This window comes from Lipophrys pholis (genome assembly GCF_963383615.2).
Source record: "Lipophrys pholis genome assembly, chromosome: 7".
NCBI lineage: Eukaryota > Metazoa > Chordata > Actinopteri > Blenniiformes > Blenniidae > Lipophrys > Lipophrys pholis.
Genome location: NC_137638.1, coordinates 6456086 through 6483531, shown reverse-complemented (window position 1 = coordinate 6483531; position 27446 = coordinate 6456086). Strand labels below are relative to the sequence as shown.

The 27446-nt window shown below is 43.0% G+C and overlaps 1 protein-coding gene across 1 annotated transcript in view; it reads left to right on the top strand.

Annotated features, from left to right (window-relative positions):
* The window catches only part of unc13ba (unc-13 homolog Ba (C. elegans)), a 181484-nt gene that overhangs the window by 31505 nt on the left and 122533 nt on the right, over positions 1-27446 (top strand). The window contains exons 4-9 of the mRNA XM_080466529.1: positions 1967-2084; positions 3179-3302; positions 6860-6933; positions 8391-8448; positions 8973-9008; positions 9679-9892. Of these exons, the coding sequence (XP_080322655.1) occupies positions 1967-2084; positions 3179-3302; positions 6860-6933; positions 8391-8448; positions 8973-9008; positions 9679-9892 (624 nt within the window). The remainder of the gene's footprint in view (positions 1-1966; positions 2085-3178; positions 3303-6859; positions 6934-8390; positions 8449-8972; positions 9009-9678; positions 9893-27446) is intronic.

Here is a 27446-nt window from a genome sequence, read left to right as displayed (position 1 = left end):
ATCGATTTAAATCATTTTTTTGCGCAGTCCCAGTCCATCCTCTCCTGGGACTTGAACCGTCACTGTAAGAACAATCCAACTTGGTCTTCTGTCCCAATTGTTAATGTTTATCGCGTTTTCTTCTCTGTGCACGTGTGTGTGGCTTCATTACAAAAACAAACAACAGCACCGACTAGTAACCCGGTAACTACATAGTTTTCAACATTTCTGCCATTTCCATGTACGCGAACATCGTTTTCAAAAAGTTGCTGTGCAAACGCACAACTTTTCTGGAATAAAAACGCTGCGTTTTTGTGAGTGACGGTGAAGCTATATATCATTTTTGGCTTGAAGCACCACATTGGTATTCACAAATATGTAAAACATGATCAACTTGGGTATCTTAGTCTGCATAAGGTAGATCATTTCCTGCAATTTCTCAGATTTGGACCAAATAGTTTCCAACCCAACTCCCACCCCCGTTTTCTCTCAGCTCCCAGCAGCGCAGTTCCGTCAGAGATGATGGACAGCTGAACTGAGAGCGTATGAATATGAATATGAATATGAATGGGAGTGTGGATGTGACGAGCAGTGAAGACGGTCTGGCTGTTGTTTTTCTCTTCAAGACAGATCTGTCAGAAAATGACGGCAGCCGTTCTTCACTTCACTCCACAATCTCGGGGTTGGAGCGGCCCGCTGACCTCGCGGTGGTTAATGTGCGGCGCTGCTTTAAACCCAGAGGAAGAAAAATGGTTAAATTCAACCTCTGGGAGATTAAACTCTATGGGATCTCATCTTCTTTGCTCCCCAAGTTTTTCCAGTCCATCAAGTCACCCTCCAAATTTCTTTGTAAAACACTGAAATGAAACCTCCGACAAAACCACATGATCTTTACGTGACAGCTCAATATATTCACCCTGACAGCTCCCACTCTGTTTCTATAGTGCAGGAACTGCAAATATTCTCACGTCACTGTGCAACAGCAGTACACACTGACCCAGAAACACAAGGAACAGCAACATGTTACCACGGGTGCCCACGACGACATGTTTATGACGGTATTTCATGTCTTATTGAGAGGTACACTGCAAAAAACCCCATATCTTATCAACATTACATTGGACTAAAATTTGTGCAAAATATCTTCTTTAAGTTGGTGAAATAAGAGATGAGCTACGACGACTTAAATACCTTGACAAGTGGAAAAGTTTCCTGACAGATCTTGTGGTTGAGGGTTTTACAAAGAAACTGGAGCTATTTGGATCAATAAACTTGCAGCTATTGTCACTATATGTGCATTTGCTGCCAATTTGTCGTACGTCCTCCCCAGCTGAGCTCAGGATAATGCCGCGTCATCTTTACATCTTTAGCGACGATGTATTGATAAGTTCAGTCGAAGGTTCAGAATCGGCTGCATTAAACCATTAAAGGTTTAACGAAAACGTTTTGTCATCCTGAAACCAGGGTTGATTGCATGCAGGAATGTCGAGTTACGCGGCCACTTGTAGTTCAATTTCATCTTGAGTGTCACGGTAACCTTTAAATTTAAACTTTGAAGTTTTTCTTTGTTGTGGCGCAGAGCATTCATCATGAAAATGTCACACAACCAAACAATTACGAAGAAAAATGACTACATATAGTCCAATTTTAATGAAACCTTCGAGTGCAAAATACAGTGAAACGTCCCAAAGAAACTTCTCCTGTTGCATTTTGGGTGTTTTTACAAACTCACCCCGACAGCACGGCATTGAGGCTCGTTAGCTGGTAAAAAGAAAGCTGTCCTTTATGGCAGCATCACCGATATCTCCGCTGTTTTGTTTCGTCTGCTACTCTTGTAAAAAAATTTAATAAAATAAAAGATTCCTTTGAAGTTTTGACAATTTTCTTGGTGGTTTGGCCGGATTGGAGCCACTTGCCTGCTGCTTTTGGCCCACGGGTCTTGTGTTTGACCCCCTGCTGTAACGCGTCTTTGTGTTTATTCACACAGTGAGATCAGTCATCTGGAGTCAGGTCTGGTGGTGGAGCTTTGGAACAAAGGTTTGATCTGGGACACGATGATCGGCACGGCGCTGATTCCCCTCAGCGCCATCCGGCAGTCTGATGAGGTAATGCAGCTCAATTCTACATTTTTATCCTCCATGTTTTTCATTGGTCAATGTCTTGAATAGCTCCTGCTACTCTCCCCCTGTGGTCTTTTGATGGGGGTAATACCAAAGAGTGCACCGTCAGCTGATTTGTCTGTATTTGCCTGCTGGAGTTTTACATGAGTCGTCATATTAACCCCTTCACTACTGGCTGAACACATTTTGTCACATGGACCTTCCAACCTTGGTATTGGATGGAGGAGTGAAATTTTTTTCTTTTTTATATATAAAAAAAAATGAAGTTAGGTAGAAATACATTTTGGTTTATATAAATGCTCTGTTTGTCAGATTCCTTTGTGGTATTGTGAACGTAGTGAGTCGACACAAACAGACTTGGATCACTTGGTAGTGTTTATTTTAAAATAAGAAAATAAAACAATACTTATAAATGTTACAACTAAGTTAAAACTTATGAACTTACTGGGTAAACAATAAAGACAATTTTCTTTTAGCAGGACATTTTTTTTATCAGGTCATTCCAATAGTATGAAATTTATCTATAATTCACACCTTCTTTGTAAGATATGGAGAAAAATATGATCAAAACAAATGACCGAATTTACTAAAAGAGACAGAAGAGTACTTTAATTGATTATAAATTACTGTCATTTGAAATAGAAGTAGAAATAATTAATGTTTTAAATTACGACAGTACGGCCAGCACCAGCGTCTCGATCTCCTGGGACTCTGTGTGTGTGTGTGTGTGTGTGTGTGTGTGTGTGTGTGTGTGTATGTGTGTGTGTGTGTGTCTGCCTGCCTGCTTCTTTGAGTTTCAAGACCAACAATCAACATCTATATTTAGCGTTTATTCTTGAAAACATGATGTTTAGTGTCGTCATAATAACTTTTTCTGTGAAGTCTGTGACTGAGGTTATTATTAAGAGTCTGAAGTGCAGTAAACACTCGCCCCCGTCCTGTCGCTCGCTTTCAGGTTTACTGGATATTTTCTGTCCTGAGCCCCCCCTACACACACACACACACACACACACACACACACACACACACGCTCTGCTCTGATCTTTGCTTCGTGGTGTTTCTGTGTCTCTGGCCGTCAGGAGGGTCCGGGCGAGTGGACCGCCCTGTACTCTGAGGTGCTGATGAGGGAGGACGAGATCTGCGGTACCTCCAACCCGACTCTCCACCGAGTCCTGCTGGACGCCCGCTTCGAGTTGCCCTTCGGTACGTCCCAAACTCACAGAACACATGAAACTAAGAAGATGACTCTCAGCCGACTAATTCGCACACACCAATCGATTTCCACCGAGTCCCCGAGACGGAGTCGTTCTAGTAGAAGCTGTAAAGATTTCGTCCTCATGCCCAGCGGTGGTAGACTGAAGCCTAAATAGAGTGGACAATAAGCTTTACTACAAAACAAGAACAATCAGAGATTTCTGACGTCCGCCAAAGGATGACCTGGACTCAAAAAAAAAAAAAAAGTTTCTGGATCACCTCCAAAATGTAATGGAATCCTCCATTGGCCTAATGTCACTCTGGGGTGAACATTTTCACAAAATCTGGATAAAATACAGATAAATATATATGATTTCATTACATCCTTGCCAATTAAGGCCCAGTTTTCCTGAAAGAAAAACTGTAAACTTTTATTGCGTTTTGGTTGTCCGTTTACACAACATCGCTGCCCGGAGCCACTGAAAACGCAACTTTTTGAAAAAAAGCTCCCAATATGGAACTTTTTGAAAACGCTCCGAATCAGTCTCCACAAGAGACAACACAACTTTTCTCAAACGCTGCTACTGCGCACCACAACCACAGTAAAGATATGATGCCTTGTCACTTGAAACGTTGATCGTTAGACGTCGCCTCTTCCTATGTTTGTGGAGCAGAGTTCACCAAGTCATCAGTCACTGTAAGAACAATCCGACCGGGTCGTCTTGATCTCCTATTGTTAATGTTTAGAACGTATTGTTCTCTGTGCTCGTGTGTGTGTGTGTGTGTGGTTACATGACAAAAACAAACGGCTACATCGTTTTCAGTGTTTCTGCCGTTTCTATGGAAACAGACTGAGTTTTCAAAACGTTACCTTGCAAATGCGGAACTTTTCTCAAACAAAAACTACTTTTTTTTCTCGAAATGTTTTTGCGTAAGCCTCGAAGAAGCTTTTAATTGTGAAGCAGGTTGTAATTGTCTTCCTGAATTCTATATTGTTATAGCTATCAGTGTTATCATACTTAGTATAAATGTCTCATGAAGCGAAAAAGGTCATTAAATAGTTTCATTTCAAGTTTTAATAAATAATATTTATAAACAAAAAGGAATAAATGATGTGAAAAGCTGTTATTTATTTCATTAAATACAATATAACAATCGCTCATACAGCAGTTGCAGGAATTTAAATGCAGAAATATGACTTGTCCGAATTTCTTACATTTTTTTTCTCAAGCAGAAGATATGTAGACCGGAGGAGGTAACGTTCCCCCGTCCCACTCAGCCAATCACAATCTGTGTTTCATGACATGTTAAGACATTTATAGTTGTGCTGCTGCTGCGAGAGTCACTGCTGATACAAAAGAGGCATTTCAATGTGTCACACACTGCTGCTGGTCGAGCCGCAGAATCAAAATAGACAGAAAAACATAGAAAATGAGAATTCAAAGTGGTAAATATGTCATGTTTAACAGCAATTTTGTTTAAAATGGAAATCCTTCCAAATTTAAAAGACATCGAAGACACTCTGTCAAGACTTTGACTTATTTTTGTATCTGTTGAAAAGACGAAAGCAGAAACCCCAAAAAGCGTCAAATTAAATAATTCAATCAATTCAAACCCTCAAACTTCATCTTTGACCTGTAAATCATGTGACTCTGCTCAGCTGCTGACTTGTGGAAGCACCACCAGGGTTCAGAAAGTCTTTATAATAGTTCCCTGTTTTTCAGCTGGCTTTATTTTTGGAGCAGCGTCGTGTAAATAGACATTTTCCCTCAGATTTAGTTTCCTCTGCAGGCTCCATTAATCCGAAGGAGCCGTCTGAAGTGGCTCTTTCCTTTCTTATTTTCAGCTGCGACCTGATGCCGGGTCGAGTCTGGCCGGTGTCTCGTCTGCCGGCAGGAAGTCATTTTCCCACTCAGGCATTTCGTTTCTCAAATCTTTTTGGAAATAGTTGACGTCTAATTAACAACACAGATCAATAGTGAGTTACACGTGGAGGAAAGCTCGACTCGTCACCCCCATAAAGCTGTATGTTTGTGAAATCAGGCCAGAGGGAGAAACCTTCACGCGTTTCCGATCAAAATATTTAACTCTGGATGAGTCAAATCACCAAATTTCCTTCCAACTACTTCCTGTACAATGATAGAAAACTGGACTAAACAGTGAGTTAAATGCATGTGCTCTGGTAAAGCAATTCAATTCAGGAAACTGTGATGATCATTGCAAAACGTTCCTGCCTGCCTGTGTACATGATACCTTTAGATTTTAGCGGGTCGGCTCCACTTGTTGCTCCATCCAGCATCTCTTTGGGTGGTTTATAGTACTTCTCAAGCATAAACCAAAATTTTATTAAAAAAATCAACACTGATGCGATCTGAAAAAAAGACAACAAACCGTGGGTACAGCCTTCAGAAAGAAAGCTGGTGCCGCAGTCGCTCTGGAAAATCCCCCCATGGTGCAAACAAGCATATAAAGAGCATTTTGCACATTCAGAAGCAGGTCAGGAAGTCGCATCTCAAAGCAAATCATCCTGAGGTCTGTCAAAGTTGTGCCGAGTCGAGCTGTAAAGCCGCAAACACGACCGTTCTGTCGTTCATCAAACTACATTCAAACACAAACTCGTGCAACTGAAAGCAAATTGAGACTTTAGAAGCAGGTTTTCTCTAAACTTACAAGAAATCATTAATAATATCCCGACGTAGGACAGGGGTAGGGTCAAACATAAGGCCTGCGGGCTAAAACCGGCCCGCAAGACGCTCCAATCGGACCGAAGCACCAGGAAAACTGTAAAGATTTTCAAGAAAACATAGATTTTTTTTTAACACATTTCATAAGAGTAGCGAAAACAACACTGAGACCCGAGCTGAGATATCAGTAGCATTAGCCTCAAAGCCATGCTGTCAGGTGTAAAAACACCCATAATGCAACAGCTGTAGGAGAATTTTTCTGGACATCTCACTGTAAATTTCACCAGAAGGTTTCATCAAAATTGGTTTTATGTTGAGATTATAGTCATTGTCTGGAGTTATTGTTAGTTTTTTTGTGAAAATATCAACGTTTTCCATCACGTACACTGCGCACCACAACAAAGAAAAGCTTTAAAGTTTAAGCTTAAAGACACTATTTCACTGGTCCGGCTCACTCGAGATGAATTCGCACAGTAGGAATTGTACAGTAGGAAAAGGAGTCGGCCCAGTCTTCTTTCCAGAAGCTCCGGGGGGAACCTCTGAGGCCTTAAGAGAGATACTTGCTCTATTTCTGTACTCATACATGAATATGAGATTCCGGCACATCGGGCGGGCGGGCGAGACCTGACGGGACGGGAGGATGGAGGAAAGGCGACTCAGGGAGGGGTGGAGCTGCAATGCCTCTTGTTTGGTTTTTTTCTTTCTTGTAGTAGTTTGCTCCATGTTCTGGCTTTGACATTCTTGTCTCTTTGCTTTCTTTTTCACCACCTTTTTCCCACCTCTTCGTACATCTGGATACACCTTCGCTCGGCTCACCCTCCCACTTCTTTCCTCTGTTTGTCTTAATCTTCCTCCCTTATTGTGTCCCGTACGTCCATGCAGACATCCCAGAGGACGAGGCTCAGTACTGGACCAACAAACTGGAGCGGATTAACACAATGCAGATACACGACGAGGTAAAAGTCCCACTGATTATTAATAAAACATTCATTTTAGTCAGCATTCTGCTTTTTTAGATGCTCTGCGTCACTGTTTTGGAAAGGCCAGAGTAGTTTAACGTTTCCAATGTTCAATTTCTGGAATTTAATTAAAATTGAAGCAAGAAATAGTTAAAAAAAAAAATTTGAAATCTTTAGTTTCCGCAAATGGGCTGATTACTGCAGTTCTGTGAATCTGATTCTGTGTAGTTTTGCTTCTAATCGCCTTCCGTTTACTCTGATGGTGACAGATTTTGTTCTCTGCCGCCATCTTGTGGCTGATAGTGGTTATTAAACACGCACACTCAAAATATTATACAGAAGTTTAATCAGAGCTGGCCTTTATATTTGATATATTAAAAATAATATACATTCTAAAACACATACAAAGACAGATAATTGATTCGTCAACACATCAACACATTAACTCAAAAAGATTTTGATTTTGAGTACTGGCAGGCCAACGTATAACGGGACAAGAAAGTTATTTAATGATTTGATTTGTTGTGTGATTTGGATCACATTCTAGTTAAAGGGATTCATAAGAAAAAAAAATAGCTCTTGAAATTATAATCAAGCTGTGATTGGATTATAATGAAATGCATTCGGCTGATTAATTACATGCAGAAGAGGAAAGGATTGTATTTGACACACAAAATACAGATCGACAGAATATCCTGGATCTGAAATGATCCTGCCAGATGGAGATTTGACGTCTCTAAATGACTTCCTGTTGTTCAACATTCTTTCTTATGCCTAAAACTACCTTTTTTTAAAAACAGGTAGTAGTTTGAAAATACTTTTAAATCAACTAATATTGGAAAAATGCCTCTTCTGTATAGATCAGGAGTGTCAAACATAAGGCCAAAACCGGCCCACATGAGGCTCCAATCCGGCCAAACCACCAAGCAAATTGTAAAAATTTCATAGAAAACATAGACTTTTAAAAAACAACTATTTTGTGCAAATATAGACATTTTGATCACGTAGTCTTTGCAGCACAACCAAAAAAAACCTTTATAGTTAGAATTTAAAGATTATTATGGCACTATTCTAGTTCTGGCCCACTTAAGATGAAGCTGTGCTGTATTTGGCCTCTGAACTGAAATGTGCTTGATACCCCTGGTTTAGAAAGTCAAATTCAAAAACAAAACAGCAGCTCAAGTTTTACTGGGTAAAAACATAAATAACAAATATAAAAACAACAGCTTTAACAAAATCACTTAATGTTTGTTTTTTTTTCCACTCGCCTCACATACAACAACATAAAATTAAACAACACAGTTCTGTAATATTGTGCGTGAAACAAATGCTGATTGTGAATAATGACAATTGGACGTTACCATGGATTGATAAAACTTTCTTTCCTCTCATTTTTCTCTCGGTTCTTTCTCATCTTTCCTCCTTTCCCGTTGTGTCGTGTCCCTCCATGGCAGTACCCTCTGCAGGACGAGGTCCAGAGGAGGAGGATGGCGTTTGTTCCCGCTCAGTGCTGTGAGTTCAAATCAAGTTAAATCATGGACCACATTCAAGAGGCAGCACTTTCACGTGGCCTATATGTGTGTATAAGAGGCAGTGAACGTTCACATTGTTATTTAGTCGAAGCTGATGTATTGTTTTTATTGTTTATTTTAAACATGATTCATCCATCAATCTTCTATATCTGCTTTACAAACGTTAAAAATTTTAAATCCGGATTCCCATGCATTTTTCAAGTCTGTCCAGCAGTATGTTGTGAACAACTGTGAGAGGAAGCATGCAGATGTTAAATAAAAAAAAAAAAAAAGGCAAATACAAGATAAATCTGGGAAAATATACATTTAATTTCTTAATTTCTTGAGTCAACAATGAACCTACTCAAAAACAATCAATTTGACGGTGCAGTTGTTGTAAAATTCCTCTGGTTTCTTCATGTGGGTCATTTCTTTTATCTTTATATATATTACAGTTACGAGTTGGAATCAACCGTAATAAAATGTAATTTTTCTTCACTGAACACTTTCCCTCGGTGCCACCAGGCAGCTGGAGTTATTTTGGATGGAGTGAGCAGCAGAGTACGTATACCGGCTGTTTGAATCCGTCCTCACTTGCATGGTACAGAAGCACGTTGAAAGCTGTTGTGCGTTCACTCTGCATTCATTCACTCCTGCCAGTGAAGTCTTACAGTGGTTGAAAAATGTATCTCATCTGTCTTGTTGATGCTGCTTGGTGTTCATCTCACTTCCATTGGTTGTTGTGTTGCATCCATTACACCCCTAGAGGGCGATCCTCATCCAGGCAGAGTGTGTCTGTAGAGGCACGCGTCTGATTGACGTTTCTCTTTGGATGTTTTTCACTCTGTGCTGGTTGGATTTCAGCAAATTCTGAATGTTGCAGACAACAAAAATTATTTGGTATTTACTGTGTTTCATTATTAATTAAAAATAAATGACAACCTAATTTTTATATTTGATTTGTACGGTGCATAAAATGTTAATTCAAAATAGTGCAATGCTTTGCAAGTCTTCTAAAACCCTGTACTTAATCAAAAATAGAAGAAAGGCTTTACATTACATGTTAAAACTGAGAGATTTTATTTAAATAGTTCAAATGATTTGGATCTGGGTCAAGAAAAGATGTGTAAGTTATGAAAAGTAACCCAGCAGATATCACAGACTGGTTCAACTTAACTTAAACACAGATTTTGAGCTGATGTCATTACTTTTATACTTTTACCATGCGCAGCTTTTGACGACCATGACAGTGCAATGGACGACCGGGACAGCGACTACCGCAGCGAGACTGGAAACAGACCTCCACGATACCACAGCACCTCCCAGACCAATTCATCCATGCACCAGTACCCGATCGGACGGAGGGCGCAACATCCCAGCCTGTCCCGGGAGTCAGAGTCAGTTCAGAACTATGAGATAGACTATAGGGAATTGAGGGGAGCCAGGTAAGTCACACCACTCAGGCACAAACACACAACCTTCCATCTAAAACTCGGCAATAATATTCCTGCCTGCACGATATTTTCCTCCAGCACACCCTATTTTTAGACTTCATTACCAAAGAAAGAGTTTTATCCTTTGAAAGAGCGCTTACACATAAACATGCACGTGGAATAAACACCCCAGAAATTGTAATATTTACTAATATAGATTTCCATCAGGTATACTCTACACCACAATAAAGAAAAACGTTCAAGTTTAAATTTAAAGGTTATTATGGCTCAATTTTACACATATGGTCCACTCAAGATAAGATTGGACTGTATGTGGCCCCTGAACTAAAGTGTGTGTGATGTCTGCTCCAACGGATTTACATTTGTTTGTTTTTTTATTAACCAATGAAAATATCCACCTTTGGCTCACTCGCTGTGATATGATGCAGAATTCGCAGCAGAGATAAGAGTGTCGCTTTCCCACTGTGCTTTAATCTGTACGAACGTTACGGTGGAGATTACTATGGACAGACCTTCAGTTCACAAGAGCCTGTCTCGATGGGTGTTCCACTCCATTTTTATAGCCACGGCTTTTCCATGCAAGTCACATCAGTGATATATTTTAGTCCAAAAAGACCCTGTAAACATTGGCACCCAGTCCCAAACTTCAAGCTGCTCTAAATGATGTTGAAAGACAGACTGATTATAAATGTACCATATCAGAAACATCAGAATGTCTGAGGTGAACAGACCAGGGAAGAAAGTATATCAGGAGTGGTGCTGTGTCGATATTCAATTGTCTCAATGTCGCTAACTCCCAAACCTGCCACACTCACATGTACAAATGAACAATTTCATGAAATCTTGTCAGTCTTCATTATCGCCAGCCTCTTGTGATAAATTGCCACAACCCCGTGATGTGGTAATCATGTAACACACCTCTGAATTCACTCATAGAGGATTTTAATGTTCCACGTCATCAAATGTTGAAGAAGAAGAATAACCAAATCATGACACTTTGATTTTCTCGTGTGTCTTTTTCCTTTGCTGTTCTGCTTCTGAATTTCCCCTAACACAGTCTTAATGTCTAATGCTCCACTTTTCTTTTTCTTGCATGCTGTTCTCCCGCTTCCTGCATGGCACCGTGTCTTCCATTGTTTTATTTTATTATTTGTGATATGAAGGCAATCAAGCAGTAAGGCTGGAGTTAGAATAATCCCAGTGGACTCGGGTATGGGTGTGGATGATTGGGAGAGCAAATACAAAGTGCCTGACTCTGGCGTCTTGGACGATTACTTAGATGCGGAGCAAAAGATGTGGGAGGACGAGGATAAGAGCATCATCTACCGAATCAGTGACAGTCCGTCTGAGTCCAAAGGTACTCGTTTCTATCAGACGGTTGAATATGACGTGCTGTCTCCAGAGGATTCGCAGAAGCTCAGTGGTCGGACGCACAGACAGCGGCGGGGCTTCAGCAGCGGAGAAGTTCGGCTGGTTTACAAGGAAGCCTGCAGCTTTGAGGATGAATCATCTCCTCCCGAAATCGATATCATTCCCTCTGTCAAAGAGCTCCGACAGCAGTCAGACAGAGAAGGCCTCCTTTACAAGACCAGGCTGTGGGCAAAGACGGCGTTGGAGGAGACACTGGAGAGCTACGCAGCCTTTCGTGAGGAGGAGGCTGCTCGGGAAGAAGCTTTCAGGATTCGCGGCAGTGAATACGGTTCAGTCGGTTCAGATGAGATGCAGTATTCCTTCGGATCGGAGGAGGAACTGGATGACCTGACCTTCACTGAGGGGGATGTTAGTTATGAATATGAGAGTTACTACTACCCTGACAGTGCCATGTCACCTTATGGAGGCTCTTCAAGAAGAGGGAGAGGTGGTCATGTGCTGGATCCCATGTTGTCTCCTGTGGAAGAACCACACGATGAATACATTGATCCAATGGGTGAACTCCAGAGCTTAATTCACTCCGTGTCTGAATATCTGGCTGTGAAAGAGGAGGAGATCAACAACTACGAAACAATGCCCAAGCCAAACAGAAGAAAACTTCCAGCACTGCCAACTGACGCTAAAGTCGTACAACCTGAGGACAGTAGTGAAACGGAGGTCAAACCTGACATTAAGGAGGATAGTGCTGTTGAACAAGGAATAGCTGGTGTAAAAAATGCAATGAGCTCACTTTTTAGTACAATCACAGGATCGAAGTCTCCCACTGACGCAGAAACCTCCAGCACAATCACCTCTCCTCAACCACCACAGGCGGAGTCTGGCATCTCTAAACTGCTCTCCTTCATCCCAAAAGCTAATACAGAAGCCACAGAAACGTCTGGGGGTACCGCAGCAACAGAACCGGTGACCTCCGAAGCATCAAATCAACCCGAGTCTGGCATTTCAAAGCTGCTCTCATTCATTCCTAAAAGTAGCAATGCTTCTCTGCCAGTAGCAGTCGTCCCACCCGCCTCTCAGGAGCCCACAACTGAAAAGAAGTTTTCTCTTCAGTCTCTTTTGCCCTTTCAGTCTTCTGAACCCAGTCGTCAGTCTGATCCTGATCGGACATCACCAAGTGTTGGCACTGAAGCTCAGGGCTCTGCTTCTCCCGCTAACCAGCCCGCTTCTGGGTTTGAATCCATGTTTGGAAGGCTTAGTCCTTTGAGGCTTTTTTCCAGTGCACCACCATCCAGAGAGCCATCACCCCAGCCATCACCCCAGCCATCACCCCAGCCATCACCCCAACCATCACCCCAGCCATCAGAGCAAAAAAGCCCTTCTCCTGTCGTCAGTCGTTCACAACAAAGTCCTGTAAATCCCAACAGAGATGACTCACAATCAGAGCGGCAGTCCTCCGGCGAGACGAGACCAGGTTCAGGAAGTGGTTCAGTTGAGCTTCTTCCAGAAACGGAATCCTCTGGTGAGCTACCTGATATTCAACAGAGAAAAACATCTGCATCGTCTGAACCAAAAGCTGAAAGCACTTCGGAGGAAACAGGATTCTTCAGTCCTTTTAAGAAGTCTCTGTCCACACTCATTTCATCAGTTCCTCCAGAAAATGCCTCCCAGAGTGAAGCCAAGCCCGGGGAGGAAGCATCTTTAGGCAGCAAACTAAAAATTCCTTTCTTCTCTTCAGAAAGTACCCCTGTAGCAACTCCACCAAAGGCAGAAGGAGGAATGTTTTCAGGTATTCTTAAGTTTGCATCTGGTGAAGAAGCCAATACCCCTCCAAAAAGCCCATCCCCCACCCCTGTAAAGTCTGCCTTACCAAGTCGTGCTGCACTTCTTGAAAGTGTACCAAAAGGAAACGCAGAAACCGGCTGGTTTTCAAACTTATTTAAAGTATCCCCAAGTGAACCGGTAAAGGAACCGGTGAAACCACCATCAACACCTGCTGTGACACTGACCAAACCTAGTGGACAAACAGAGCCACATACAGGGGAAGTGGTCACTGGAGCCACGCAGAGCATGACAGAGCAATTATCCGAAGGGCAAACATCATCTGAAAAAGATCCCCATAACAATGAAAGCAGTCAGATAGATCCAGCTCCTCCTAAACCGGTGGAAGGTGCATCACAACCAGAAACTCCTCAGCCACAGGGAATTCTTTCTGGGTTGTTGAAATTGGGCACAACAGAAGACAATAAAACACAGGGAATGGGGAGTCAGCCTCAGCAGGGTGGCCTGTTCTCTGGTTTATTTTCATCACCTTCCCAACCATCTCCCCAAACACAGCAGAATCCCAATACACAGCAATCAGGAGGACTCCTGTCTGGATTTTTAAAATTTGCTTCTGACAATGTGTCTGCTCCCACAAATCAGCCACCATCAGGAAGCCAGCCTGTTGCGCAAAAACAGGAACAGCCTGCTGCCACACAACAACCGACTGGAGGCCTCTTATCTGGGCTCTTAAAAAAAGCCACAGACACAGTCACTGGATCCCCATCAACTCAGTCTAGTCAAGAGCTCCAACCAGGAGCAGCTGACCAGACAGGAATAATGGAAGGACCTGACCAAACCTTAAATAAAGAGGCCATGGTTCATTCTGACCAGGCAGATGAGAAACCTGTGGTGTCCCATCAGCATCCAAATCAACAACAGACTGATCACACAGCAGAGAAAACACCTCCAAAACCTGCACAAACACCTCAGTCAAGTGGGTTATTTGGAGGTTTGTTGAAACTGACAGAAACAGCATCTCAACCACCAAAATCGCCTGATTCTGTACAATCCACCCAACCAAATCAACAACAGGGCAATGTCTTATCAGGATTTTTTAACAAGATTGTGGAAACAAATCCTGCTCCATCAAAACCCCAAACTGAGCCTGCAACCCAAGAAACTAACCAAAAACCAGAGCAGCAAGCATCTTCTAATCAAGGAGGCTTCCTGTCTGGCTTGTTTGGAATTGGAAACCAAGAATCCGTTCCTGCAAACCCACCCCCACCGTCACAGAACCAGCCACAGATGATCAAATCTGTGAATCAACCAAACCAGCCACCAGGCCATAGACAGAACCCCGCACAACAACCTTCCAGCAGTCCTGGAGGAATGCTCGGTGGGTTATTAAATAAAATTGCTGATGCAGGGACCCCACAATCACCAATGGGAAGTCAAGGAAATCTGCAACAGGCGCAAAAACCAAAGACACCCCAGCAACCACCTAATCAGCAGGGGGGTTTTCTCTCGGGGTTGTTTTCAACTGGTCCTACTCCTCCAGCTCAGCAGCAGAAACCTTTAGGCAATCAAAACCAACAACAGAATCAACAAGGTAACAGGCAACCTCTGCGAAGGCAAAACCAAGTCCCACCACAACCAGCTGCATCTGCTCCAGAGCCACAGCAAGGTGGATTGCTGTCCGGGCTGTTCAATAAATTAACATCTAATGAAAATGCACCACAACAGCCGACCACACAAACTGGTTCTCAGCAGGGAAATAGGACAACAGATGCTGGCAAACCTCCAGGTCAACAGCCTTCTCAAAGCAGTAATCAAGGTGGGTTCTTGTCTGGTCTGCTTGGTCAGACATCACCTCAACAGCAGCAGCAGCAGCAGCAGCAGCAGCAGCAGCAGCAACAAAAACAACAGCCTGTCAAAATGGCTCAAAATACAGCAAGCCAGCAGTCCAGTCAAAGTGGAGGTCTGTTTTCAGGTATTCTGAAACTTGCATCTGGTGAAAATGCACAACAGGAAGCACAGCCCCCTCAACCTGCTCAAACCAGTGAAACGTCCTCCAAACCGGGACCAAATCCAACCCAGCCAGAGTCAGGGGGCTTGTTCTCTGGTCTGTTGAACAAAATTACAGCTACCGTGGAACAGTCACCATCAGCTGATGATCAGGCAACTCAAAATCAGCAGCAACAGCAACCCCGGGCAGGACAGGGACGGCCACAGATTCAGAGAACCAAACAAGTAGAGATGCCTCCCTCACAGTATGGAAATACTGATAAAGACCTAAAGGGTCCCGCTCAAAAAGGTTTTCTCACTAGTCTTTTTAGTGGCTCAGAGGACTCGTCACTGAAAATGTCATCTACTCCTAAGGAAGAGCCTTTAAGCAGCACAAGTAAAACGTCTCCTGGTTTATTGTCTAGCATTTTCAAAACCGGCTCGAGTGACAGTAGTGCTGTCAGTCCTGGAAAGGAGAATGAAAAAGGTCTTCTTGATCACATACTGCCAAGAAGTAAAGAAAATATTCCTTCAAGTTCAACAACCACAACCAGTGGCAGTGCCACGGTTCCTGTTTCTGGTATGTGTAAAGAACCCCCGATTTCTCAGGTGGGTCAAGATCCTACAATTTCCTCAACTCAGCGTTACCTTGAGGAAATTCAGCGTTTGTTGTATGGAACAGCAGACGAGTATGGCTACAAAGATCTTTTGTACAATTTCACCGAACATGGTGTAATTCCACCAGAGCTATACGAGCATCAGTGTCTCATAGAGGCTCTTCTGTGGCAACAACTCAACGATTATGTCTTAGCTGAAGCCCTTGCTACTGAAGTTCAAGAACGGTACCAGACATGCCAAAGCCATATAGCACCCACCATTCAAACACCTCAGTGGGAGAATCACTCGTGGTTAAATCCTAAAGAAATGAACATCGGTGACTTCAATGTGCCCCCACATCCTTGGAGGGAGGCTGCAGCGCAGCTCTTTGAGAGCAGGAATCGCTTCCTTGAGCCAGACGAAGATCTTGTTTTGTTTGACATGAGTTGCAGAGAGAAGAAAATGTCTTATAGCTGTGAGCATGTGAACGATCTTGGTGGAATCAAAAAACCTTGGATTGATGGTAGTCGTGCTTTAAATCTCTCAAATACAAAAGTAAAGCAACGGTTGAGTAGATGTCAGTCACTTACAGAATGCAGTATGCAAGAGTTCAACAAAGTGGTGGAACAAAGTACAGCTACCAGTCAATTGAAAGATGAAAACTTTGACTTGAAATCAGCCACTGAGTTTTTAAAAAGACTTGCCACAAGAAAGGGTCCAATGGATTTAACCCGTGGCGCTATGGATTTAAGCAGATCTGCAGGTGTCACTTGGGACGCAGATGAAGAAATGTTGCTATTTGAGGATTCTGAGTGGTATCAACAATGGCTGTCCCTGTTGGAACAAGGTTTGTGGTGGCCGGCTGAGGCTGGGGACTGTGGTTATTATGTTTATACAGATGAGGAATACATTTATTCTCTTTTAACCGACAAAGCTGGTCGACACCTTTATGCCTGTGCTGCACCAGAGGATGTACAAGCTCTCGGGAATATCACTGAAAACATTGCAAACATGTTAAAACAGAAAGAAGCTGATAAAGTGACCCTTTGTGGCTTTAAAATTCCCCTTCACACAGAAAATAAAGGCTCATGGTTTTCCAGTCAGCAGCAAAGTAGTGTGATGCTTTCTGATGCTCCTATGGATCTGACCTCTGTCCTTCAAAAAGGTGAAAAAATAATGAACATGAATTTGGAAAGCTTCTCTCAGATGTTTCAGGAATCCATATCTACCCAAGCGGAACAACCCATCGACTTTTCTGTGTACAAACTTAAAAAAATCAAAGTGGAATCAGTCCAAAATGCTTTTAGCTGTCAGGAGGAACCGATGGTGGCAGCTGATCTTACATTGACGTCTTCAAAAGGGGGCCATAGAGGACCATACTGGAAGAATCCGGCATTGACAGATACGAGTGCACATTCACCTGCACCCCTAAAGCGTTATTCTGCACCTATTTCTCCGAACATGCGCTACCCAATTCCTGAAATCAGAGTTGCACAAGTAGATGCAGCAGCAGACCAGCCAAAGCAAAAATCTAGCTCTGTACATTCAACTCTTGGAGGTATCAGTGGAAATTCCTCTAAACAAAATAAAAGTAATGCTCAAACATTGCCAATGAAACCAGTTACATCGACATCAGTATCTAGCAAGGCTCCAGAGGCTTCAAAAGATCTTCCTGAGACCATGGCAGCTTCAAAAATACCGGGACCTATGCAGTCAGGAAGAAAGTTGCCTACACCACCAACTGTTAGTGCAGGACAAACTCATCCGACAATGCAAGGACCAGCAACGTCTGTTCGGAGTTCAGCCACAACATGTACTTCAACAGTGCCTTCTGCTTCTCCATCCAGACCTTTGCTTGCAAGGCAGCCATCTCAGGCAGAAAAACCTAGGCTATTACCACAAGCAAATAAGAATGCAGCCACAGTGATTGGCCAAGTAAGCAACGCGCCTACTTCAGCAGTGGACCAAGCACCATCTCCACCTCAACAGGATGTAAAAACTCCTTCAAAGGAAAACGTGCCACAGCTGCATATATTAAATGACAATCCAGCTTCGTATAGTGAAGCCTACCTTTACAACAAAAATCAGAAATCATTTGCTTCTCCCATTGGTGCAAGCAATAAAGTTTTAGATTTTTCAGCCGCAGTGGACAAACAGAAAGATGTTAAAGAAAAAGGTTCAACAGATGTGAAGTTAAAATCTACACCAAAAAATGATATTGTTGATTTTACTAAGTACAAGTTGAAAAGGTTTAAAGAGAAACAGCAGAATGATATCACAGAAAGTACAGATTTAACTGACAAGGGTACAAACGCAATAGATCTGACCAAACAAACTGAGGAAGAAGAAGTTGAATGGCCCACTTCAGTGCAGCCAACCATGAGCACATTACCGGAAACAGTTTGTCAGACCAAAACAATCTCAGTGGATCAACACAACAAGTCAGATCGAAGACTTTCCAGAACTGAAATTATAATTAGTCCTGTGTCTTCTCCTCTGACTTCACCAAGGCCACCAGAATCCTCCAGTGTCCCTGTAACTACTGGACCCAATCAAACTGAACCCAAAATCCCTGGCAAAGGAGCAGCAGATGTTTCACCCAAACTGTCTCACGCTCCTGATCACAACTCAAATTCTTCATGCAGTAACGTAACAATGACCCCAAAAAGAACTTCTATTTCCAGCCAAGCATCCAGTCTTGTTGGTGGGCTCAGAGATGGTGCAAAGATGGAGCCCGTAAAACCTGTACTTCCCTCACCACAGTTAAGTCCTGCTATGAGTAAACAAATGGACACTCGGGGACAACAGCAATGTTGCTCACCCAACGTGCAGATACAGGAAAGCCCACCAGCATTTACAATTGTCCCTCGTCGTAGAATATTGATGACACAGCCTTCCTATCAAGCTATTGGAAAACAATATGACAGGCAAACTGCTCCAGCAAACTCTGTTAAATGTATATTAGATATGTCTGCCAAGCAGACAACCCAGAAAACTCCACAAATTGATGAACAAATAAAAGATCCCGTCTGTGAGGCACTGCCATTGACGAGACGAAAACCACTACCTCCCATGGAACCAGACATAAGTCTGAGACATCAGGAATCTGTTGACTTGTCTTTTAAAGGTGAAGTGCCACAGCCTCAGGTCCAGACACTCCCTGTCGAGGAACATGTGTCTTCTCATCGGCTAATATATTCTGGACGCAGAGAAGAAATTCCATCTTCTAAGTATAAAGTGCCATTACCAAGACAGCAGTCTCTTAAAATGCAGTCTACGGAATCCATAGAAATGGGAAGACCACCTCAGCAAGCCACGGCACCAGCCAATTCATTTAAGGCCACACTTGATATGACCTCCAAATATAACCACAATCTGAAAGAGGTGGTTCAACAAAACCCCCCAGATGTCAGCCTTACCAAGGCCCTACCATTACTGAGGGGCAAGCTGAGTGCTCGTGAACTTGCACGAAAGGATTCAGTTGGTATGCCACTAGTTGTCAATATCTGCTCTGAAGCAACTGTTGTTGACTTTAAGACCAGTTCTCCAACCAATGCAGAGCAAGGGGTTGAGGATAAGCTTCAGCAACAATCCAATCTGTACCAGCAGCAATCCTGGCAATGGAAACCGTTGGACTTTGCCCAGTTCAATCAATCACCTTCACAGTCAGGTACTATGCATACAACACAATCATGCACTTCAACAAAAGCTCTTTCAGCTGCAGTACTGGATATGTCACCCAGGCTATCGCAAGCTACACAGAGAAAAGTACTTCCTGAAAACGACTTTGCTCAAAATCAAGCAGTGTCACTTGTTAATAAACCAAGTGCAAGAGAGCTTGCAAGAAAAGATTCTGTTGGCGTTCCGCTGGTGGTTGAGCCAACACCACCATTTGAACCAAGAAACAAAATCCAACATCAAGATGTGAGTCCTCTGCTGAAACACCAAACTTCAGTTAGAAATGCTGTCCCTGTGCGCCACCAACCTCTTCCCATGGGTTTGGAAGTGCAGAACTCTGGTGTAATACAAACAAGAGATGTATCACCATCTCTTACTCAAACCTATTCACTCACCACAGCTCCAGCTAACTCTGTCAAAGACACATTGGACATGTCAACAAAAGTGTACCCCTCAGAGGCAGTGCCAAACTTATCGGATCCCCCAATGTCACTGCTGGTGAGAAACAAAGCAGCTGTAGCAGGGAATGGCTCTGTTGGCCTACCGCTCATTGTGGATCAATCTGTACACCAAAAAGGAAGTAAGGTTTTGGGTAGAGTCAATACAATTGAGACACTACATACAAAGATATCTATCCACCATTCTATTGAGGTATTTTCAGCTTCAAAGATGGCATGCAAGGACACACAGCGACCAGTTGACTTCTCTGGAAAAGATGGACTAAATACAACCAATGCTTCAAGAAGTTACGTTGAACCGAATGATGGCAAGCCAGTGAATTTCACAAATGTAAAAGCGAAGAAAGAAGTGTTTGAAAGAATACAAAGTGGAAGGTCATTAGAAAGGAGAACAGGGGTTGGTATTGTTGATCTAACTGTGGAGCTTCAAAACAGATCTACAAATCAGGCCAGTCATCAAGACATAAAGGATCTTTCCTCTCAAAATCTCTCCTTTCCATCTCCAAATAGCTGGCAGTATCAGCAACAACATACACCTGCGGTCACTGCTAAGGAGGTCAGAGAGAATACCACAAACTCTCAGTCTCAGGAATCATCACATTTTAGGGGATATGCAACTGACAAACAGACCACCACCCAACCTGTTGTGCATTGCGGAGTGCAAATAGGACAATATCCTTCCGCACCAGTGAACACTTCAATGTCATCTTTGGTTTCAGTACAACAGTCTCCTCAGACTGCGGGTGTCACAACAGCACAGGATCTGTCATCTGGCAAGTTATCATTTAACAATACATATGAACAGATCAGTAGTAGACCAGTCGTTGAATCAACTTACAACAATCCTCAGCTCCAACCACAGAATTTAGTTTCACATCAGCATTACCAACATCCCGGTATGGTAACTGGCTTCACACCATACATCGCTGGTTCTCAGGAGACTCCTCTCAGGTTACAAAGACAAAATACAAATGTTCAGCCTGATGTGTCCCAGAGACCAAAGATTCTCATTAAACAGGCCACTATTGACAGCTATGGGAGTACTGAGGAGAACCTATTTGAAAGTGGTAAAATGACAATTACTGCACAGCCTTCACGTCCTGTCTCAACCCAACACTGTGAACTCCAAACTGGGTCAACTCCACTGACTGTTAATGCTCAGTCTGTTTCAATAATTCAGAATGCACACACATTACCGCCTTCAGACCGACAGTCTGTGCACAGTAATGTCACTTCAACCTATCAAATACCACAACCGCTTCTTGTCTCAAAACAACCCGATGAAAGCCAAAGACAGGTCACTGCCCAGCAGCACCACCAACAAATTCTACCTTCAAGGACATTCCCTCCAGTCATGTGTACCTCAGATACTGGCGTGCTTGCATCACAATCAACCACAAAACAATACCCGGTGACTGAAAAAACAGTAAATAGTTTTCAGAAGCAATCCTCTGTGGCAGTATTGCAAGGACCAGAGGTATCTCTGAAACCAGCAGGATCCACATCTGTCAAAGGCCTGATTTCAAAATTCAGTGTCTTGGATTCACAGCCCTCTGTGAGTACCGTGCCAGTTACCATTCAGTCTCAGCACAGTCCGACTATATCGACATCTGTGCACCACATGACACAAGTCACACCAACTCCGCTGTCTCCTGTTAGCCATCATGGAGTTAATTTTGAAAGAACAACCACCCAAGCTACCCAACAAATAAACCCACAAATTCCTTCTTTGCCTCACATACAATATGATCCTGCAATGAAACGACCAAGTGAGGATTTAACCGTCTCTGACAAAGGAAGCCTTCCCGAATGCCCAACTCTACAAACACAGCATTTTGCTCAATCTGGACCTGTGATTGTTGAAAGCAAACAAATTGCTCCCTTGTCAGGTGAATTAAACAAAGAACACCCTAAAGTCATCCCACCAAAGCTGGCTCCAGCAAGTACTGAAACACAACACAGTGGAAAAGATGCAGTTTTAAGTGATTTTAGTGCTCAAACAACTCAGATTATACAAGGGCCATCAGATGAAGGCAACTCGGTAAAAGAACTGCAAGAGAAAACAGTATCTCCTCCAGTAATATTGCCAGTGGATGGTTTGTCAGAGCCTTCACACACATCAGACATTGCATCACAAGAGGTTAGTAAAAAAGCTTCTTTCATCACAGCTACAGTTTCATCTGAATCAGACAAGCCACTGCAGCAAAGTTCAGAGAATAACCAAACTGAACAAGCAGAGTATAGTCCCATCAGCACTCTAAGTGGAGACATTTCTTCTGAAGCAAACCTGGCAAATAATCTTCAGCCAAGGTCAATTTATATTGGCATTAATAGCCCAGAAGGATGTTGTCCTGATACAGAAATCGGTGGACCCCAGCCTTATGTCAGACTGCCACATATTTTTGTCTCAGCAGCAAGTTCACCAGAAGAAGAAAGCAATGAAAGAGAAATTGTTGAATGTAGCAAACCTGTACTCCCAGAGATTGGTGTTTCTGAAGATACGACTGCCACTGATGTACCACTACCAGAATGTAAAGATTATGTACAAGTTGAGGCTATTTCCCAAACTATGGTCTCTAAGAATGAGGAGATTACAGAACCCAGTGCCAGAGAGGCAAACATTGAATCAGAGGAAGTCAAAACATCTTTGCCAGAGATTCCACTAACAACGGTGGCATCAGATCATATACATACCAATGAACAAAACTCAAAGCCAGGCCTAATAGATGAAAGCTCACATGTAGAGGCCACTATAGCAGAAGTAAAGCCAGAGTCAATTGAGGCTCATGAGGCACCAGTGGAATTGCCTTCAGAAGATGAAAGAGCTGCAGCTCTTGACATTGCTCCACAAGAAGTCGTTAAAGCTGACGATCCAGCACGTCAGGTTGAAACCACAACTTCAATCATAAGAAAACCAGAAGACACGGTTACTCTTGAAAGCCTGAAGGAGAATGAAATAATTACATCTTCAGATGTTCAACTTCCTGATCAAGCTCCACGTTTTGACAACTTGTCTGGAAAAGAAGTAAACTCCGCACCCGATGTGAAAATACCCGAAGAAGCCCAACAGCCTCTTGACAAAATTGAAAAGGATGACACCGTATCTGCCACCGAGCCCAGTCCTGTAACCCCACCAACAGAAGAAATTGCAGTCTCCAAGGAGGATAGCGTTGCTAATAAGATTGATGAACCTGAGGCTGAACAGCCTAAAACTGGATTATCAATACTCAGTGGCATTCTTCCTGGCGCATCTACTAAAGATGCTCCAGGAGCAGGATTACTTTCCATGTTTGGTGGGTCAAATACCCCATCATCACCTGGATCCAAAGATGCACCTCCACAGTCTGCTCCACAAGAGCCCCTTGGAAAAGGCTTGTTCTCCATGTTTGGTGGGTCAAGTAGTCAGCCACCTGCAGCCCCAAGAGGTCCAACAGTTGCAGGTGTACGACCGAGAGGTCCCCCACCTAAAGAACCTCCAGGAAAAGGCCTGTTTTCCATGTTTGGGTCATCTGCACCTCAGCAACCACCAAGTCCAAGAGGTCATCCTGGGAGTGGTCCTGCACCAAGGGGACCTCCAACTGGATCTTCTATTTTTGGTGGAATCCTCCCAGGCTCTACTACAAATAAAGAAACCCCTGGTGCTGGTTTGTTTTCCAAGTTTAGTGGTCTTAGTAGCCAACCCCAGGCAGGACCAAGGGTACACCCACCTGGAGTAACTCCACCAGGACCCAGCAGTTCAGAAACCCCAGGAAAGGGATTGTTTTCAATGTTTGGTGGGCAAACCCAGCAAGTAACAGAAACACATCCTGCAGGTTCTAAACCACCTGAATCAGAGGGTGGTTTTAAAGTGTCCTCTGTCTTTTCACTTGGTGGAAATTCTGATGGAAACAAACCCAAAACCGGGTTTGCTCTATTTGGAATGTCTTTCTTGGAGGAAACTAAAACAGAACCACAGAAGACTGTCGATGCCAAAGAGGAAATACCTTCAGATGAAGTGAAGTCCCAAGATATCAAAAAATGTACAGAGGAAGCAAAGAATGATCATGTTGAGTCAATTGAAAATGCACCTACAGAACCCATTTCTTCCTCCTCAATTAAGGCTGAGTATGAGGAAGGGGAGACAGACCAAGATTCAACCTCAAACATCACAAACAATGCTGTTGAGAACTCTGCCCATCAAACATATTCACAAATAAATGTGGACAGTGTTGCCATTGACCAACGTAGCTCTTCTTGTGAAAATGCTTCAGAGATAGTTGAAGTATCTAACACAGATGCACTAAATGTGACAAGTAATCTGCTGGAAAAAGAAACACTAAAGGAGCAACAGCCAAGACTAACAGAGGAAACACAACTGGACCTCAAAGATGAAGGCAACACAATTCAGGAAGCTGCAGATAGCGAGATGAAAGTTGAACCAGAAATGAAAATCTCTGAAATTCAGAATGCAGGTCAAGAAGTGGACGTCTCCATGTCAAGCACATTGGAACAAACTGACATGATGACTGTCCTAGGAAGTAATATAGATGATCATGAGAAGAACACAAGCTCAAGTGTTGTTGATGTGGCCCATGTGGAAGAAGCTGCGGATGACAAGATGAAGGAAGAAAGTACAACCGAACAAGTGGAAGTTCCTGATCAGAAAGAGTCTGCACTTGCAGACGTGGAAAAATCTTCAGTTGAGCCATCAGAAGTTACAGTTCATGAACAAGCTTCTTCAGAGGAGGTTGAGAAATCAACCGAAGTCTCTTCAGAAATTGTCGGTGAAGAAAAAACAGTTGCTGATGTGAAGACGTTATCTGAGGAGGCTTTGAAAGTTGAAGATGAAGCACAAATTGCAATCTGTGATGCAGAAAAAATAACTCATGAAATGGTTGAGGACAGTCACTCTGCTTCACCAGAAGTGGATGAGTCTACAAAAGATAAACCTGGTGTTGATTCAGTGGCAGAGATAATTCCGGAATCAACAGCAGAATTACCAGTAAGTGCAGTTACTACAGTTCCAGAATCTGAGATATCTACTAAAGAAGACTCAAAAATCACTGCTGATGAAGCTGCAAAAGAATCTGAGAAAAAATCAGGTCATGATTTAAGTGAAGCTTCTGCTCCTGATTTAGACAAAAGCAACGAATGTCCAATTGCAGTTGTCTCATCAACATCTGAAGAGAAAACTGTTGAAAGCAGCTCATTACCACCATTTGGCCCTCCACCACAGCAGCAACAACCGAGGCCAGGTATGGCCAGACCACCTGGCCCACCAGGACAAAGAATGGGAGCACCAATAATGGGAGGTCCAAGAATGGGAGGTCCAAGAATGGGAGGTCCAAGAATGGCAGGGCCAAGAATGGCTGGTCCACGGCAACCAGGACCACAAAAGCCCCCAGAGCCTGCTCCATTCTCTGGCTTTATGTCCATGTTTTCTTCTTCGAATGCGCCAAGTAAACCACAAACTATGGGTGGATTTTTTTCAAGTTCTCCTGGTTCACTTTTTGGATCATCACCTGCTCCTCGTCAACCACAGCCACAGCAGCAGCAGCAACAACAGAAAAGCTCATTTTTTGGTCTTCCAAGTAGCATTGCTCCAGAATCCCTTACTAGTGACATATTGGGTATTTTCAAAGGACCCGAGACAACAAAACCTGAGGAATCCCAACAGCCTACTGCAGAATCTGAACAAAAAGACTCTTCTGAAAACACTGATAAGACAAATACAGATCACAATGATATATCGAGTCACGAGCATGTTAAAGGCTCTGAGGTCCCTGAAAAAGGTCTCGTGGAGGAGGCAGAACGAAAAGACAAAGCAGAGGCAGAAGAAAATTCTCTTTCTGAAGACACCATAGAAACCCATCTCCCTGAGAAAGAAGCAGGGAATAGTCGGACTACTGAGCATTCTGAAAAGTCCGATACCGCAGTCTCTGATAAAGCTCCACCACCCGCTACCGAAACAAAGGACATGTTTGGCTTTATATCTGCAGCTGCTGAGGTCACCTCTATCGGATCCCTTTTCTCAAAAACACCCCAACAAACCGATGGTGGACTCTTCTCTGGTTTTAAAGGTCTTTCAGCTGGTATTTTCCAAGAGGAAAAGTCTGCTGGAAAGGAAGAAACAACCCCTGCACCATCTGTATTTGGCATGAAACTTGGCTCCATGTTTGGAAACTCTGAGTCACCGAAACCTGAACCTGCTCCTCCAGTGGTCACGGTCCAACCGCAGCCTGAAAGCCAGAAACCTACAGATGAACTGGATGAGCCAGAATCTGACAAACTCTCCACAGGTTCTGGTGACACTGAAAGCGCAGACGCCAGTGATACAGAAGGACCAACAGAAACGTCAAAAACCGGAAGCTGTGAAACTTTAGCCCAGTCACTAAATTCCGGCTTCCCCTCAAACACAGTTTCCATAGCAGAAGGCTTGGATAAGCCCCAGCTAACGATCACCCAGTGTGAGTTAGATAAGAGTGAAGAGAAAAAAGCTGACATCACACCTGCAGTTTTGGGAACAGATGAAGGAAAGGATCTATTGACGACGGAGGCTGCAAAAAGGCTAGTACAAACTGTAGGATAAATGACAAAGTTCATTTATCATACGAATGTAGATGTCAGTCAGCTTCCCTTCCTGCTACTCATCTCCCATTATTCCTTATATGCTTCCTTTAGAGTATTAGACATGTTATTAGATTTAGACCTGTTTGTGTTGAGTTGATCAAGATGAATCCGTTGTCCTTATAAAACACCACAATACAATGATGTGCCAGTCCTTAAATCTGGAGAAATACTTGTGAATGTGACTCAGGAATTTGACTGTATTTGAACAAAAAAAGCCCATAAAAGTGTGGTCAGCAATTTCTTTCATGAAAGTTACTGCAGGGTCATCATTGCATTGTGATTTCACAATGGTTTAAATCTTTGCCAACACACCAACTGGTTTGGTATGAAGTTGTAGAATGAACTGTAGTAGATGCACTTAACATTTATATATACATATATGACAGGATCTAATACATTTTTGGAATGCTTTAACCGTTGTGTGTACAGATAATGTAATATTGCAGTTTTTCCACCTTAGTTGATCACTCTCCTGTTAGTGATGGAGACGCCAATACTCCTCAGTCCTGTGATCATCCAGCCACTCCCTTCTCTGTCCTTTGCGGTACTCAGAATTACTCTCAGCTAATTTATTTATGTGACTCAGACTCTGATAGATTTATGGCAGTGTGGCAGGGCACACTGTGGAATCAGGCCCGGCGCTGGAGTGAGAGGAACAGTGAGAAGTCATTTGGCGCACGCCCAGCACAGTGTAAATCATGGCTGTTAAAGCAAAGAGCTACTTTCCTCATTAGGAGTCTCAATCATCCAGTGGCCACTCAGTGATTCTGAGTTCATGATTTATGATAGTTATCAGGTAGGTTAAGCATAAATCCACTAAGAGTGTCTGTAACCTTTTGGTTTAGCTGTAAATGAACGAGCGAGGCGTTTCAACCAGATTACAGATTTAGGTGTTAAGAGTTTGAAGTCAGTCTGTTTTGACAACCGGCATGACAACACCTTCCAAAAGGTGCAATGTGTAACACTTATATTGTATTATTTTTGTGAATTAAGTCACTGAAGCATCCATTTGGTTATCGAGTTTTGGCAGTTTGCTGTTGGTGGTTCCACATGTGTTTGTTTCACTG